The sequence below is a fragment of the Mus pahari genome, chromosome 5 (genome assembly GCF_900095145.1).
Source record: "Mus pahari chromosome 5, PAHARI_EIJ_v1.1, whole genome shotgun sequence".
Taxonomy (NCBI): Eukaryota; Metazoa; Chordata; class Mammalia; order Rodentia; family Muridae; genus Mus; species Mus pahari.
The window spans coordinates 45891937-45910572 of NC_034594.1; the positions used below are offsets into that span (position 1 = coordinate 45891937).

Below are 18636 nucleotides of genomic sequence, written 5' to 3' on the forward strand. Positions count from 1 at the left end.
GATATTTTAAAGAAGAGCCTGGCCTAAGAGATGTAACAAGTCCAACAACCTATAGATCTCACTTATTTAAACCAGGCAGTTCAAACCAGTATCCTCCATGAATGTGGAACAAGCTTACACCCTCTAGCCGCATCAACAAGAAAGGCAGATATTTAGCAGCTTTTTGGATTGGCTGACTGGTACCTGAGCCCTGTCGTCTGTGTGGCCATTAACTGACCAAGGGATGACTGGCCTAGCCAATTTCCCTGTCAACAGCCACTGTATCCATCCACAGCCTTCTCAGCTATAGCGTTAGCTGTAGAGTCAGCCTACTAAATCAACCTTTGGTGGTAGCTATGAAATAAAAAGTGCTAGTCTATGAGCATGTATGGAAAATAATCACACACTGGTTTTCACAAAATTTTGACTAAAATGAAAGAAACACTTCTTTCAATGATTACAGGCAAAAGAATTGTATTTTTAGTACCCAAGACTTAATCACTGTCAGAAATCATCCGTACTTGTATATCACACTCACAGGATAATTTCTATTAAAATTTATTTCAAAGAGATAGAGAGATGGCTCAGAGATTAAAGCACTTGGTGCTCTTGTAGAGTGCCCTGGTTTGTTTCTTAGCACCCACATGGTAGTACCAGGGCTTCTGATGCTCTCTTCTGGCCCCCACGGGCATTGCACACACATGATGTATATATATGTACCCAAACAAGAACCCATAAAATAGAAATAAATCTTTAAAAATGTTTCAAAATGACAGTAGTTGTCAAATATACTATGACATTTTGGTATTAGATACACAAAAAGTAGCACATATCTGCTACATATCTCAAATTTCAACAAAGTTAATTTCCTTTATATTTCTACACATTAAAAATGTTATATGTTTATCTAAAAAAAAGGTCATATGCACTTTTGTGTGTGTGTGTGTTTAAAATATTGCTCTGAAAAGGGTCCATAAAAGTTCAGTGGGATCCTATAGGGCTCGGAGGCATAAGGAAAGAACTTCCCCTTAGAATATAAGGTTAGGACAGAATTTGGTTCATTTACTTTTACATTTACTCTGTAACTTAAGTTTGGGAGGAGAGTTTTTCAGAAGTAGAAAAATAAATCCAAGCTGAATACTATTTAAAGAACTCATGAAACAACAGGCTGGTTAATGAATTGTATCAGAACATTTGCTTCTCCCGTTGTGCACAAACTGCAAATGAAATATTCTTTTGTTCTTTGGGCTACATGTTCCCAGCGTTGTAATGGTTAAATTAATTTCTAATATGTCTCATCTCATTATAGATCTGTGCAACAGTCTCTTTCAATTTTAAATTGAGCTTCAGGGAAGATTAAATACTTAGGTATCCCAGTTTGTATAAAATTTCTAGATCCATACAAATTAAACTTCCCCTGTCTAAATGGCCCTAATCATTCTAATTTAACTAGATGGAGCTTATTTCCTTTTGACAGCGCTTGTCATGTTGAATCTTCGCTGTGCAGACGAATGGCATGCCAAATGGGTAATCAGTATTCCAGATGTTGCCTTGCCACTTTCCAGCAGTGTTATTAATAAAAGTCAGTTCCTTCTTGTCCTTTCTTTTCTTTCTTTCTTTTTTTTTTTTTTTTAAAAAAAAACCCTCGAACATTACTGAGGATATAAACTTCCTTTCTCCCCATTATGGTTTGGTAATAGTAATTTAATAGTCCATCAAATGGGCCCCTCCAGAGGAAGATGGTCTTTGGGAAAGTACCTGTCCACTGTGAATGATCTCCCAGGGACTCCTGGCAGATGTGTGGGATTCACACCCTGGTGAGAGTACCTATAGAGAGGATGAGAGCATAGAAGGATCAGATCAGTCCTTTGAGTTTTGGTGTGTGTGTGTGTGTGTGTGTGTGTGTGTGTGTGTGTTGGGGAAGTCTGAGTATCAAAAGGGCCATTTTGCTTATTTCTACCTGAAAATAAAAATTAAACTTGGAAGAGCTGCTATAATAGCCAACCAGCTGGGAGGACCTGCTTTCTCACCACATAGCAGTTCTTGGCCTGATGATTTCTTTCCCTCCTCATCAGTTCCCAAACTGTGCTGGAGCTGGCAGAGGACAACACAGAAACTACCCGTAAGGACCTCTGTGAGGGTTCTGTCTCTGTCGTCCTCAGTGGAAAGGAAGACATACTGAGAGAAAAGAGGATCCTGATGGGGATCGGGTCAGAAGACAGAGTCATGGGTCAAAAGACAGAAGGTCTGATTCCATGACATCTAACAGATGCAAACCATATATATATTTAAAAGCAGATTAAACATTCAGAACTAGTGAAAAGCTATCACTACTATTATTTTTGTGTTAAGTGTGATGATTTCATGAGTGTTTATGAAAAACAATTTGGGCTCTCTCTCTCTCTCTCTCTCTCTCTCTCTCTCTCTCTCTCTCTGTACTTGTAAATTTTCCCATAATTGAAAAAAAATAGGTTTTGCTTTAATTTTTTGCTCTCTCCCTTTTAACTTAAGGTTGTGAAAAGAAATATGAAATTTCTGTATCTAAAGGATAGTTTAATATCACCCTAGAAAAAAAGAAACCTAAACAATTGGTAAAGGAATATTGTGGCCTCCAGAAAACTGTTTTAGGGGTTGGGCAGAGGGCTCAGGGCATAAAGTTTCATATTGTAAGCATGGCAACCTGGGTGTAATACAGGCAATTTAAGATTATCCCTGACTAGCTTAAAAATAAATGAGACTCAGACTATGGTTACTTTATTTGGCTTTGACAATTACTGGGGACCACCCTAATCTACTCTTCTAACTGCTGGCCTCGCTGCCTCCCCAGCAGTGTTCCCCAGATACTTGCTATTTTTCCTGGCCATGTGCTCATGGTCCTTCTCCCCTCATGGCGGCTTCCTCACCATCCTCCTTCTTCCTCCTTCCCCTCTTGGTCTCCATCCTCCAACCAGGTCACTCCAAACCCACCCACCTCTAATCCCCCCAGCAACTGGCTGTAGCCAATTTTATTTAACCAATAGGCTTAAATCAAGGAGTAAGGTTTGCACAACGAAAGCTTGTAAACCTGAGAAGTCACACGTTGGCCTGTAGAGAATTTAGCGTTAGAATATATAGCAATAGACCAAATCTCAACACCTGGGCTCTATTCCCAAACTTCCTGTAAAAAGCTGGGCGTGTTGGTATACACCTGTAATTCCAGCTCCAAGGGCCTGGAGACAGATGGATTGATCATCCTTGATCTCACTAAGACATGAGCATCAGGTTCAGTGAGAGACTTTGTCTCAAAGGATAATAAGGTAGAGAACAGAGGAAGACCCCCACATCAGCCTTTTGATGACATGCACCCCCACCCCACTTGTAAATAGCCTCCACTAGCATTATAACCCGCACCTGAGCCTATATCTTCAGGCCTTCACTTTCTATGTCAGCCATTACTTGGACTCTGACTTAGAACTTGACATCCGGTTAAAACCACTTTGAACTTTTAAGTGGAAGTCATTAGCGGCGGAATCGTGTTTGTTATAGTCGATCTTGAAGTGTTTCCAACATGCTTAATTGTGTGGACTTTTATGCCATGCCACTTCCTCAAAGGCCAACCAAAAACAGCTATTCTTGGTGCAAGTAATATTTCTCCATTCTCTCCTGTTGGTTTTTTGAGTTCATTAACAACAGACATTATCGAACTGAGTTCTACTGACATCTACTGGACAAAACCTGGGTTTGTGACTTGGTGATTATTAGCTCAGGAACAAAGCTCTGTCAAGAGAAATAGAAGGTAGAGCCAAGCCAAGCATGAGACACTGGATTAGCCTATAATAAGTCCTAGGGCAGTTTCCAAGTCTTTTTCTACCTGGCAAAGCCTCACTTCAGCTTAGTGGCTTAAGCCACAGTTTTGTGCCTCCCTTGAGGCTTAGTGGCAGTTGAGACTGACTGGCTCCTGTCACAGCAGGGTCTCCTCTCCTAAGGCACTGGTTCAGCTGGTGAGCAGATCCTCCTGGAAGTGCTCTGTCCACATTGGTCCTCTTGACAGTGGAGCATATGCTGCCTGCATCGTTTCAAGGACATCTTTGTGGAGGAAATTGCAAAGATGTGTGCATGTACACGTACAAGTTCACCCACCACAGACAGCACCAAAATCATTAGTTCTATATTTTAGGTAAGATCCCTTGACTTCTTAGAAGTTCCTGGATAAAAGAAATCACAACCAATTTGCTAAATGTGTTAAATTACTTTTTTCAGACACTGCAAGAATTGACATTGCAGTTGTAAAATGTTCTTTAAAATACATTATAACATTTTAAATAAAACTAAAGTGACCTTTGCATGCAGTTGACTATATTTGAGAAGATGTGATAGAGTTTATGATTTCTTAAAAGTCCTACAATAGAGTGAAGACAGAACCAAACCATGAAAGAGTTGGGTGCACATGCAACCCAAGGCAGCAGGGAAGAGGGAAAGTGTGTTTCTTCTTAACTTCTTCTCTGATCTACAAATTCAAAAGTGTGTTGATTTCTAGGCGTTTTGAAATTTCTAGCTTCCCTTCCTGGCATTAATTTTTAACTTTCCTCTCATTGTGGCTGGAAAGATCTCAAATTCTGAGGGTGTTTGTTACCTAGCATGTGGTCTATCCTGGAGCCTGCCATGTGTATCAATTGTGGGTGGTCTATCCTGGAGCCTGCCATGTGTATCGACTGTGGGGTTCGGTCGTTCTTTTTCTAGTTCAGTACTGTGTTAGCTCTCTCCTCTTTTTCATCATTATGAGGTTCCTCTGAGTACTACTCCTACTGTTTCAAATGAGTTTGACTCTGCTGTCTTAATTTGATCCTGTCTTGATGCTCTCTCCATTGTCAGAAGTGGGACACTGACACCTATCATTCTACTGCATCTGTCTCTCACCTCATCCTGCTACTGTTTGCTTCATATATTCGCTCATGCCAACTTGATGCAAATGTATTTGTAATAGCTACATATTCATGAGGGATTTTGTCCTTTTGTCGTTAAATTAAATCTTTTCATTGACACATTTTGACACAACGTTGTATGATATAGCAAACACAGAAACTCCTTAAAATTACCATTTACATATAATGTATCTTACTTTTCATTGTTTGGGGTAATGTCTGTGTGCCTTTAAATATAAAATGAATCTCTGATAGACAATACATCTTGTTTTATTTTTATTTTTCTAATTCCATTCAGTAATGTTATGCCTTTTGTTGCAATGTTAATCCATGCTAAACATCATCATTGCATAGACTTCATCTTTCCTTTTTGCTGAGATCTCTTAGCCGCTTCTTTTCTCTCAGTGTCCCTTTTAATTCTTCATTTACTGATGTAGTAATGATTTCTTTCTCATTTTCTTGTGTCTTCAATAGCAGTATATGCTCTCCAGTACTTACCATGATTATCCAAACCACCTTGTTGCCATAACAACAGGTTAAATCAGTAACAACTCAGTACAGAAGTGTCCTGGACTTTTACTTTGCTCACACTTTTATTTTCAGAAACCACTCTCCTTTATATTATGTAACAGCGTTTTGTGTTTTACTTTTTATGCCAGAATTAGAACAACTCCTAGGCCATCTTTACTAAATTGTCCTGTTCTTGTCTCATTTATTTTTGTTAGTTTTCTGTGCTTAAATCCTTCTATATTCTGTTGACTGTCCTTTTATTTCAACTTGAAATTTTTTCAAACTCACCTTTCTTTTGCTGCTTTCAAAAGCAGCACTTACGATTTTGACAATTTGTTCATAACGTCCAAGTACAGAGTGGCTTGGGTTCACTTGGATGTTACTTTTCTTTCTCAGATTTGGGACATTTTAAGTCATTTTTCTTTAACTGTTTTCTGTTCCCAGTTTTGTTCCGAAGCTTCCATAGTACATGTATGACTCTCCTGAAAGTGTCACATACTTCCTTACATGTGACTCTCCCGAAAGTGTAACATACATCCTTACGGGTGACTCTCCCAAAAGTGTCACATACATCCTTACGTGTGACTCTCCCAAGTGTCACATACATCCTTACGTGTGACTCTCCCGAAAGTGTCACATACTTCCTTACATGTGACTCTCCTGGAAGTGTCACATACATCATTACGTGTGACTCTCCCGAAAGTGTCACATACTTCCTTACGTGACTCTCCCGAAAGTGTCACATGCATCCTTACTTGTGACTCCCGAAAGTGTCACATACTTCCTTACATGTGACTCTCCCGAAAGTGTCACATACTTCCTTACATGTGACTCTCCNCTCCCGAAAGTGTCACATACTTCCTTACATGTGACTCTCCCGAAAGTGTCACATACTTCCTTACATGTGACTCTCCTGAAAGTGTCACATACAACCTTACAGCTTTCCTCATTCCTTTCCTCATCATGATCATTTTCTCTTGGACTGGATGGCTTCAAAAGATTTATAATTCAACTCAATGATTCTTCCACCTTTTTGAACTCTTTTGCTGATTTTTAAAATCACTTTAGTTGTGTTTTAACTCCCTATATTCTCCTTTATATTCTTTTTCTCTCCTTTGTCTCTTCTGCCTCTCTGCTAGTATCCTCATTTTTTTTTTTTTACCAACATTATATCATTTTCTTAATCTCAAAAATCAAGCAGCTCCTACCTCTTATTTCTTTGGGATTTCTCTGCAGATACATGGGGACACACTTTTCTTTCTTTTTTTTTTTTTATGTAACATAAACTGGGTTAGGACTGAAGCATGCAAAGGAGTGGTCACTAGAAACTGGGGCACCCATGCAAGAGGGAGAGTGGGCTGAGGCTCAGGAAGGGCAATACAAAGTAGAGGACTCACTTCTGGTTTGTCCAGCACAGTTACCAACAGTTATTTCAAAATGACTTGGAAGAATAAGAAATTATTAATATGTAAGAATGGTTGAAGAGAGAGAAATGTCTGCTACTCTTATTACACATGACATACATATGTTGAATTATAAAAAAAAGCATAGAGTTGTTTCTTATATTATAGAGTAAGAAGAAAGCAAGCACCCGCTCTTGTCCCAGGGTTTGCACCGGGCTTTCTACAGGGAATATGCTCACTGCTAAGCACAGCTAGAAGTAGGTGGGGGTTGGGGGGAGGGGAGCTATGAAACCATGATTTAGGGGACTTTATCTTCTCTGTGGCGTTAATTTCTCAATTAGACATGCTTGCCAGGTTCTGTTTCAGTGGTTTGCAATACCTTGGTCCCTCTGGTGTCCGTCTTCTGCATTCTAATTGGGCTTGTTTCTGTTTTTGCTGTTTTGAAGCAAGATCTCACATAATGCTGGGTTGGCCTTGGATTTGCCACATACCTAGGGATGACCCTGACCTCCTGATGTTCCACCTTCTGAGTACTGGGATGACAGGTGTGCAGCACCATGCCCAGATACACACCACTATGCCCAGATGTGCACCATCATGCCCAGATGTGTGGCATGTGCTTAGGTTCTACAATAGCCATCTGTCCTACTCAACCCATTTCCCTGAGTGGGTGCTAGACATCTAGTATGCCAGTGTCCTGCCTATACCGTGTCAGGACAACCAGCAGGTCAGCAGCTTCTCAAGAAGTCTTCCTGAATCTTGAGTGCCACCCTTACAGCCTGTGTTTCTACTGAATCCTGAGAGAAGCATTTCTATTTACCTAGTGCATGCTATCTTCTTAGAGTCTGGAATTCTCAGCAGCTATTCTAGCTCGTGTACTTGTGAATCACTTCCCGAGAGTAAACAGAAGGGATAGGCTTGTGTTTTACCACCTTAAGATGTCAGTACAGCAAACCCAGTTCTAACTGGGCAGATGAGGGCTTTCAAAAATTAAAAAACCAAACATGCTGAGCAATCACTACTTTAAGTAGTACAAAATACACTGGTTGCAAAGTCATTCAAACTTGGATCAGTTCTTACTGCTGAATGCCTGGGGACATGGTCATGTTGACAGGAATAAGGGGTATTAGTGATCATACTCATTTGTATCAGGCTTTTAATTTAGGAGAAAATATCCTCCCCCCACCCATGTTTCTAATTAGGTTTGCAAGTCTCCTACATCAGCTTTGTTTTTAGGTTTGTACATGGCCTGGAAGATGGCTTCTGAAACTCCCAAACCCACATCACTTTATGAAATTCTGATGCTGGAATCACATCAAATGTCAGAAGGCCAGCAGCACCTCTATACTACATTTACTTATAACATCATGAAGAAGTCGGGCTTTGGGAAAGGAATGTGATTGATCTGTGTTCAATAGTATGGAGAATGTTGACTCTTTATGAACTGTAATGGAGGAGCAAACATGGCTTACTTTCCTCTTGTGAGCTCCTGAGTCTAGATGACTCAAATTAATCCTTTGCTCTGGGTATTTTCTTGTGATACTTCAAATTAAAAAACAAAACAAAACAAAAAAAACGTGACTTTTCCATTCATATTAAGTATTTTCATCAAGTCCTTTGCTTTCACCAGCTGAAACCACCAACACCGCTCATTGCAAGACTACATCCCCACACTTTCTATCCTACAGAACTGTGACAGAAATCAGACTCCAGTCATTCCTGCTGTCTCCTACCCTTCACATGTGGTCAACTCTTGAAACCCACTAGCCCACTTCTGACTCATTTTTCTCTACCTGAGATTCATGATGGATTACGTCACTCGTTTAGGAGCACCTGAAAAAGATCCCTAAGCAACTTGCATGCACACAAGACTGGTCAAAGCCATGCCTTCAGGTTTTACCACCAGTTTCCTTGACTCTCACATGCCTCACTTCATGCCTCTTCCTTACTATAGGCTATGCCCAGGCCCACTTCACACTGAAATCACCCATTTCAAGGGAAGGGATTTACCTTTAATTGTTAAAATGGGCATGATGTATTTTGATCACATGTATCCACAAGCTTTCCTAACTCTTGGCTGATCCATCTCCCATCTTTCTTCCACCTACTGTACTCAAAAAAAATTAGCCCACTGAGTCCAATTTGTGCTGCATCTATACGTATGGGTATGTCATCCACTAGCGCCTGACTTATCTATCTGACTCTCCTGCAGCATCCATCTCCCCCTCCATGCTTTGATTTTGACTTGCTTGATCTTGGTGTGTATGGGGGAGGGGAAGGTCATGGGCAAAGCCGACTTATTAATGATGCTCATAACCAGGATTTCCTAGAAGCTGACCGACCATATTAGAGAATTTGGAAAAGTAAGTGCCCATCACCAGGGCTGTCCAAATGTACTAATGGCAAATGCTTTCTAGTCTGAGTTTTGTCTTCACCCTATAAAGGCATCTAATTTCAGCATTTTCATAAATATAAAGAAAATACAGAGCCCAAGAGAGCCAGACTTGTACTGGGCTTCGTTAAATAAGGGAAAGAACAGTTGGTGCCAGTGCAAATATCAGAAGGCATTTTGTAATGGTTTGGCTAATTACCTGTGTTCTTCAGACTGAGTTGCCAGAGCAAGGGCCTGCTTTGTGCATGTAGAACTTACCTCGCATACACACAGACAAGTCAGGCGCATGCAAGAGATAAAGTCTGAGCACTGCTCACAGCAACCACGAGAATGGGCACGTCTACAGCATATAACCAACAGTACCAGTAGTGTAAAAAGTATCTACATGGGTGCATGTGAATTGCTAAATACCAACCCCTGAGAAATCAGCCAGCATTAGCTATAAGCTAACAGCAAGCCCCCATCAGCACTTTCAGATTACAAATGCTTTCCTTTGGAGCCAGGTCTGCCAGAGAAATTAGGCAATTTTGACAGTGCTTTACAAACTGATTAATCAGAAGTTCCCCCTTGCCCTCTATAACCACTAAATGCCACACAAAGGCTGTCCCCAACATTTATTTGTAGAGTGACAGAACATTAGCTGCAGACTTAATGTCACCATGGTTGTAATTTGCATGTTGATAGAAAGTTAACATGTTGTAGAGATGGGAAATGAAGCTGGCTGACTAGGAGGAGTGGCCCTGCTAAGATCCATTTCTCTATCCTCATTAGCCCATGGTTTGGCTTACTGTGTTTGTGCTTTCTCTCATTACTAAGGAAATTGTAAAATATGTCCCCTAGGATGCATTACCCAGGCTCCTGGAAAACTGCTTATCAGTTTGCAGAACAGAACCGTGAAGCCAGTGTGTTCACCGTCGTTAAGAAAGTCGGTGTTCTGCTTCGGAAGAAGCCTCTGACCAAGGCTTTGGAAGAAAGAGCGTGTGGATTCGAATGAGAATGAAATGGCAAATTTTCTGGGGATAGATTTACAGTGTAAGTTTACACAATGCTTGTAATAATAAGAACAGGAGGCCTTTGGGCCACTGAATCCACACTGGGGTTATCGTAGGAAAGAAAAATGACATAAATTATCATTTTCTAAAGATTAGGGAGTATGGGAGGGACACAGGATTTAAAAAAAAAACATATTAATGAAGAAGTTATGGGTAAATGGAAAGAGCCAAATTACTTAAAGGTTGTTTATTATTATTACTGCAATGACAATTATGTATTTTCATTCTGCTGGAGAGAAGTGAACACAGAACAGGGTCACTGTGGAGTTCCTGGAGAGTTTTGCCCCTCCATGTCTATCTGCCTGATCTACAGACTTGACACATGCATACTGCCATTTCACTTAAAGGAGAGAAAAACACTCATCCCTCCTTGGTGTTACAAGTCATTCGGTCGACAGAGGACAGGAAGGAAGCAGCTCAGACATGAAAACGTGCTTCATGGGATCACTGGGGAACTTCTAATGTGCTGGCTTACCATATCACGAGATAGTGATCCCGCCTCCCCGGCGCTTGGGCAGACTTCCTTCCCCACAATTATACCTCTCTCAAGGACCTCAATCCTAAGCTCCTGTGAGAACTGTGAGCAGGGAGAATCCCTAGAACCAGGCTGCTGGTTACTGACCACATGGCAGACTCTGATAAACATGAGAGGCGATGCATTGCATGATTTGAAACCTTGAAGATTCTTCCAAATTCTACCATTATCATCGTTGAGAGCATTTTTCTTTTATAAATGTTATTACATAAAGGAGTAGAACTAACAATGAAGGAATAGCTAGGAAAGAATCCTAGAGAGTGAGTTTATACAGAAAAAGCCACTATTTACCATTATGGAGAAATACTTTTCAAGTTCAAACTGAAGCAAACAATAGTACCCAATACTCAGGCCTAATAACATTTTATTGAAGACCAGTGAATTTAATCCCTCCCATAACATACAGATAGATATGAAACCAGCCCTTCCCAGTTTAGTGGCAATGAACCTTGGGGTGATTTCTCAATGCCCCCTTCACTGACTCCTGTTCACCAGATGTAAACGGTTTTCTATGGCCCAGCAGTATGGAGCCCTCAGAAACCTGCTCTGACCTGTTTTGAGGAAGCAAAAAAGAAAGGAACTGGAGTAAGCAAGTAAGCAGGGGACTAACCCTGAGTTCTTGGAGCCTAAGGAGGATAGAAGTGAAAGTTCCCACTTACACTACTTATTTCAAAATTAGGCCCAGTAATCTAGATACATATTGACCTGAGGACACAGGAATAGAGTGCTGCAACTCTGTTACTTAGAGAAACAGGGAAGGAGAAAAAAAATACTAGATCCTCTTCAATCTGAGGGGGGCTTTCTGCCCTGATACAGGCAGGACAGGACGAGGCTAAGGGAACCAGATGGCTCTGAGGATGGAAGACCGACAGCTGGTATGAAATGGACTCCTGGTGGGATCTATGGAGATGGCCACATCAATGCTGACATGTGATACGATTCAAGTTCAGGGCAGAAAAGGGGATAAATAGAGTGCCTGGCAGGCTCGGAACACCTTAGCATCCAGTCTCTGGATGGAGATGAACAATGCCACTGAGTTTTCCGAAGCAGCCACCGGAAGGTTTTGAAACCATGAAGAAAAACCTCTGAGGGAAAAATGCAAAAGAACAAAAGCAACCATGTCTGCATGACACCTGAATGGAAACGGTTCTTGTGGCCTCTACCCGAGGAGGGGCGTGGGTGTCAGCCTTGTATTCCACCTGAGTTTAAGACCCTTAGAAAGCTCTCCTAGCTCTTAACCATTAGTCAACAGCGGTCTAAACACTGTCAGTGTAAGGAGTTTCTAAAATGCTACAGTGAAGAGAGCTGAATGGTGTTCACGAGTCTGTTCACAGGTAACAACATGCAGGAGGTGACATTCATCAGGATGTCTGGGGAAGCACTGTGACCAAGTCTCCTGGCTGACCAAAACACTTCCTCTTTTTCTTTAATAAGTATCTATAGTAAAGTACAGGCAGAATATAATAAGCCATTTATCTAAACAAAGTGGGCTTTCTTTTCTAAGGCTGGACACCCAGCCAAACAGATGCACTTTGCTACCTATGAGGGACTTATAAATATTGATATAATTGAAACATGGCCTTCACCTGGCAGTCTACACACAACTTCTGAGGATGAGGACGCACAAGTCCCTGATGCACAGGGGTCAGAGAAGGACCAATTCAATCCAAGAAATTGAGCGCTGGGCTGCTCTTTGGATCCTATTGTAGGCACCCTATAAGGGCCAGAAAATTCCATATATTAGCTAACTTGGTACGAAATAGAAAATAACAAGAGATTACTCCTTATAGCAACCAGGATACACTCCATGGGGATTTGATTTCCAATAAAAATAGCATGACCAAAAGAGCCACAAATAGCACATTAAATAAATCTTAGACCCTGTTGTTTTAAAACTGGAGAATGTTACCACGTCAGTTACAGAGTCTGGATAGGCCTTTGATATCAAGGAAAGGAGGGAGGAGCTAAAGAGCCAACAGGCATCTGTTCAGAGGCTGAAGCCCCAGGGAGTCTTCAAACAACGTGCAAACAAACCTGACTTCCAGGTGGTCTCAGAATCTCAAGGACACTTGCTCTTGGGATACGCAAACTGCCATTTGTTACAACCATGAAGGCAGTCACATCCCATTCCAGCTAAATACTTGTCAAGAGCTGTGTTTTCTTAGAAGCTACTGGTTAGAGCAGCTCCCTTTCCACGCTCTTTGTACGCAGAATTAGATTTTGTACTATTTAATGAAGAGATCAATGTTCAAATCAATTGACAGAAGGTGATGACATGTGGCATTCACTCAGGCAGTCAGCGAAAAGCAAGTCAAATCTGAGCCAAACGTCTCAAGGTCAGCCAAAGGTCAGGTTGGAATCCTATCTCAGCAAATTCACTCAGAAAATCTACTTCTAGATCTCATATGAATACTGAAGGACAAACAACTTTTCAAATAAACATTTCTGAAATATAAGACAAACCAAGGAACTGTTATTTGTGAATAAACTTTCAGATCAGAATGTGCATCACAACCATTTTGATGATGTTGCTGGTAGATAGGGCCTGTGTGGCTTATTAAGTGGTATTTCTAGTTCAGACAGAAACTAGGAATTTAAAAATGACATTTAGGCCCAAAATCTAGTCTATAACTCTTGCAGTTTTTCTTCCAGAAGCATAGGCTACATTTTTTTTTTGTCCCCTTTGCTCACCACTTGAGAGAACCCAGTCCCAGAACTACTCTCTGTGGAGGAGGAGTGCTCAACAGAAGAGATGGAAGGCAGTACCCAGCAACAGCCATCTACATGTTATCTGTCCACTTGCACTGAGCCTGTGTGTGCACTGTGTGTATCTGTGTTGGGGCAGAACCCAGGGCTCTTCTGCATGCTAGGAAAGTGTTCTACCACTCAGCTATATGCCAGGTCTCTCCTCTTCTTTACTTTGAAAAAGGGTCTCACTAAGTTGCCGAGGTTGGCCTTGAACTTATGATCCCCCTGCCTCTCTCCCCAGGAGATGGGATATCATGCTCCCAGACATGGCTTACACTGATTGATAAGTTGTAAGAGGAACATTTCCTGCACGTCTGGGAACCATGTAAATGACCACAAAATACTGTTCTGTCATCCATCCTTCCCTTTGGAAGACAATTAAGATGGCTTTATGTACACTTATAAATAAAAAGTAAACAATAAAAGGCGCTGAACTGCTAAAGACAAATTATGGAAATAAAAACCCGACTACTTCAAAGTACAGAGTTTCATTCTGCTTCCTTCAAAAGCAAGGGAAATGCGTAGCTCAGAGTAATACACAGAATCATGCTGTAAGCGGCAGGAGACATGCTTTCTTTTCAGAGTTCAAATGCAGGGAACTTGGCCTTTGTGGGGACTAACAGGTCAGCCAAGAAATATATTGTTCCAGCCATCCCTAGAGGAACAGAAAGAAGCACGAGTTACTACACCAAATGGCTCCATTTCATAAGGCTCATTTTTTTTTTTTTTTTAATTGACTTTAGGTCATGGGAAGCATCCTGTAATTCATACCCTGCATTCAACATCAGAGGCCCCTACGGGGGTTCTTGGCTTTCTTTTTATCCAGGGGAAGACAGGAGATAGGATGGAAGCAAGCATGTTCAAGCTACTTATTCTAGCCACTCACTTCCTGTCACCTGGCCACAGGCGAGTTCTTTCAGCACAGCCTGGTGGCCACTTACCTCCCGGAGGCTCTGTATCTATGACTCAGCATGTGCCTGGTTCATAAATGGTGGCCACCATGACAGCTACTAATAATATAGTCTGAGGTAATATGCTCACTGACTCATTTTTTTTAAAAAATTTTTTTTTTTTACTTTTTGGCACCTGGTTACATGCAGTCCAGGCTGGCTTTAAACAAGTGGCCTAGGATGGCCTTGAATTGCTGATCTTCCCGTCTCTACTGTCTCCACTCGTTGAGTGCTGGGATTACAGAGGAGACTGTGGGTGTATGCCAATGTGCCCAGCTTACGTAGTGTGAAAGATGAGCTCAGGGCTTTGGGTAGACTAAGCAAGTAGTGTAACAACTGAGCTCCGCCCCCAGCGTGCTCACCGCCTGACACTTCGGGAAATAAGGAGGTACATGTTTAAGAATGGACTATAAAAATCAGTTTGTGGTTACACCCGATTATCACCTAGCAGAGTGGTAGTTGATGATCTTAGGAGCTAAGTCACGTGTGAAAAATACCTTCAAAGAGGGAGAAGGGGGTGTCCGCTGTCCTGCATCCGTGTTCCCCGTAGTCTAAGCACCATTCAGCAAACTGAAAATGAGACCGAGTTCAATGACTGTAGTTACTTCTTCCGAGACCTAGGAACTCACAAAAACTGCCTGCATTACTTTGAATAATTCCCAAACTATAAAATGAGAGACGAGGAGAAAAGGTTGAGAAATGGGAGGTTTGGAGGCAGCTGCATGGCTTGGGAGGAGTTTAGTGGGCAGTAAGAACACTGTTGCCATGGGTACCAAAGAACAAAATGACCCTCCACCCTTCAGCCTTTGCTCCTACTAATGTCCAAGCAGAATCTACCCTTTAAAGGGACATTAACTGAAAAGTTCTCGAGGTTTTCCTTAAACAACATGTGTGTTAACTCTAAGCTCATGGACCTTTTCAACCTCCCAAGCAGCTGCTTCTGCACGCACAGCCTGGCTCTTACCTTGCAGGCCCTGTACAGATACTTCACATCCTGTGTGAGGTTATAGAGTGCCAGGAAAGCGTAGGCATTCCCTGCAGCACCATGGCACAACCCATAGCCTTTCTTCAGTAGCCCATATTGCCAGATCACGTCAGCACACTGCTGGGCATCACACAGGTAACGCTCCTCTTTGAACACCTGCAGAGTCAAGAGACATATGTGAGTTCCATCACCAGGGCTACAAAGCTCTTCCTGCCTGAGAAGGNGAAAAGGAGGAGACATGCCGAGAAGGAAGGAATGCAGCAACAGGAAGTGCAGTACTCCCAACGACAAACCCCTTAACACTGACTTGTATCATAGTTAGGTTTTGTCACCTTGACACAAAACTAGGCACACTTGGGAGGAGGGAACCTCCACTGGGAAACTATACTCATCAAACTGGCCTGTAGGCATGCCTGTGGGGTGTTTCCTTGATTGTTGACCAATGTGGGAGGAGGGCCTAGTCCACTGTTGGGGGTGCCTCTCCCTGGCAGGTAGTCTTGGGTTGTATAACAAAGAAGGATGAGCAAGGCAGGGGAAGGGAACAAGTAACTAGCATCCATCCATGGACTCTCCTTTACTTCCTGCCTCAGGTTCCTGCCCTGGCTTCCCTTCCCATTGGACTAACCTTCCCTTCCCTTCCCTACTCCAAGGTGCTTTTAGTCAGTGTATTATCACAGCAACAGAAAGCAAACTGATGTAACTAGCTTTGCTTTGTAAAATAACTGGGCCTGATCGTGTGTGTTTGGTCTAAGCTTTGTGTGTGTGTGTGTGTATGTGTGTGTGTGTGTGTGTGACAGATACAGATGCAGCAGCAATACTGAACTGGCCACTTGCTCTTATCACCAATCCCCTCTAAAGAACACACTTGCCATACAACTTGAGTAACTGACACTCCTCATCATTAGAATGTCTTTACACACTGGGGAAGAATCTATGAGCTGTTGTATTTTTGTGTGTTTGTGTATGTGTTATTATGTGTGCACATGTGTGTAGTAGCTTTGGAGGGCAAAGGTCCAGATCAGGTGTTTTTGCTAATTGCTTTTCCAACTATTTGTTAGGATAGTGTGTCTCTCTTACCATGGAACACAAGGACTGGGCAATCCTAGCTGACCAGGCAGTTCTAGGGCCCTTCCTGTGTCCAGCTCCAGCACTGGGATTGCATTTTTATGTGTACAATTCAGTGGGATCACAGTCATGAAGTTGTGCACCCAGCATCACTTTCATTCTTACCACTACATATTAAGCAGCATTCCCTATTTTCCACTCCTGACCCTGACACCTTCTATTTTGTGTCTGTAATTTCCCTAGTCTAGACACTTCCCACTAGCCATCGCTCCACATATATGCAATTTCCTCTTCTGTATTGCATTTCTGGGTGTCTGCTTATTTTGCTTAGCATGTTTGCAAAGTCCGTGAGTATTACAGTCTACATTAGAATTCTATCCCCCTTTATAACTAGATACTATTCCATGGCATGTGCACACCATATTTTATCTATCTATCTATATATATATATTCATCTGTTGATGGATAGTGGATGCTCAGATATTTTTCACATTTGGCTTCGAGCAGAGCTGTTATGGATAGTCGTTTGTTGGGGGGGAGGGGTGGGGGTGGTTTAGAGTGGAATTGCTAGGTTGTATGTCAAGGGCTTGATTGTTTAAGAACCAGCAGTCGTTCTGCATGGCAGCTGTACCATTTCACATTGCTGAAGCAACGTGTGAGGACCCTGCTTTTAGTCATGCTTCCGGGGTATTTATTTTGGCTCTGCCACTTCTGTTATCATCTTGGCTACTCTGTCAGTGAAGCAGCTTCCAGTGTTATAAGAATGGTGTCCACTGTGGTAGGATGGACACTGGGAGAATGGATGCTAACCCATCAGCACAATGACCTTAGCTCCAAAAGATGTTCATATTCCTTTCATGATTGAGAATAGTGTTAGGTATACAAGTGTCTGCTACTTTGTTGTTGCTGCTGCTGCTGTTGTTGTTGTTAAACAAGAGAACATGAGGTACCTTGTATGCTTGGATGAGCATATAGATGACCCCAGGAGCACCGTGGCACCAGTGGACAAGCAGGTCTCTGGTATCATCCAAACATGGAGGGTAATTGCCGGAAGGAAACTTCAGCCGGCAGACAAAGTCTACACTGGGCTTCACCAAACTATGCAACTTTCCTTGGTTCACCTGAAGGCTGGGCTACAAAGGAGAAACCAGATTATCAGTTCTGCTGAAGAAAACGACATTCCTTAAACTCAAAACAAGTTTAAAACCAAACCAGAAAAAAAAAAAAATCATGCCTAAAAAGGAAATGTGAAGTCATTAAAAGACTTCACGTCTCTCCCAATTTCCTCATCTGCTTGCCAGATAGTCTCCTTTTAATCTTGTTTTATGATTTTAAAGAAATGGGACAAACTGCAGTTGTGCCATTATTGAACTCTTAAGGCCTTCTGTATGTGTTATTTCCGACAATTGCTGTTACGGACATATTCGTAGGAACTCTTTCCAAGTCAATACCTGCAAGCAAGGGTGAAATCGATGTTTGCTGTGTGCAGAGATGCACTGACCACCAAGCCTGGCTCCCCCTTTAAGACAGAGAGGTGGTGGGTACTGTCTGTAACAGAGAAGGACACTGGACTGGGGGACCTAAGACCTGATGCGAAGGTGCAGTGTGCCCAACACCCAGTTGGGAATGCCTTGTATGCTGGATTATTCTGATACTAGGAATAAGAGATTTATAAGGCATGGTGATACAAGGCACATGGATGTTATTTGGAATATAATCTTGTCATTTTCTTTTTGATACTGTTTTTAATTCAGGGCCTGTTCATTATTTAAAAGACACAGGGGGCAGGGCATGCAGAGTGAGGGGTGCACAGTCAGTGGATGGTGCTGGAAATGACAAGATGTAGTGTGTTCTTTAAGACATGTAAGAATAGTACTTTACGTGAAGATTATTCAATACAAAGTGTTAAAGCGGAGTGAGTCTCCTCAGGAGTTACCCAACACGGCCTAGAAATAATGCTGCTCAATGTTGGTAGCTAGGCACGGTCAAGACAGATTTTCATTACTAAAACCTTCATCATTTCAAGTAAATAACAACCTGGAAATTGAAAAATCAATACTATGCTTTTCAGATTTCTTATTAGAGCTAGCAACAAAAGGCAGGGTAGTTATCTCTC

The 18636-nt window shown here is 41.9% G+C and overlaps 1 protein-coding gene across 1 annotated transcript in view; it reads right to left on the minus strand.

Moving 5' to 3' along the window:
- Positions 1–11119: 11119 nt before the first annotated feature.
- Positions 11120–18636, minus strand: part of Lancl1 (LanC like 1) — a 40123-nt gene continuing 32606 nt past the window's right edge. The window contains exons 6-9 of the mRNA XM_029539022.1: positions 17471–17653; positions 15435–15611; positions 14968–15040; positions 11120–14175 (exon numbers count right to left, since the gene is read on the minus strand). Coding sequence (XP_029394882.1) covers positions 14099–14175; positions 14968–15040; positions 15435–15611; positions 17471–17653 — 510 coding nt within the window. The 3' untranslated portion in view covers positions 11120–14098. The remainder of the gene's footprint in view (positions 14176–14967; positions 15041–15434; positions 15612–17470; positions 17654–18636) is intronic.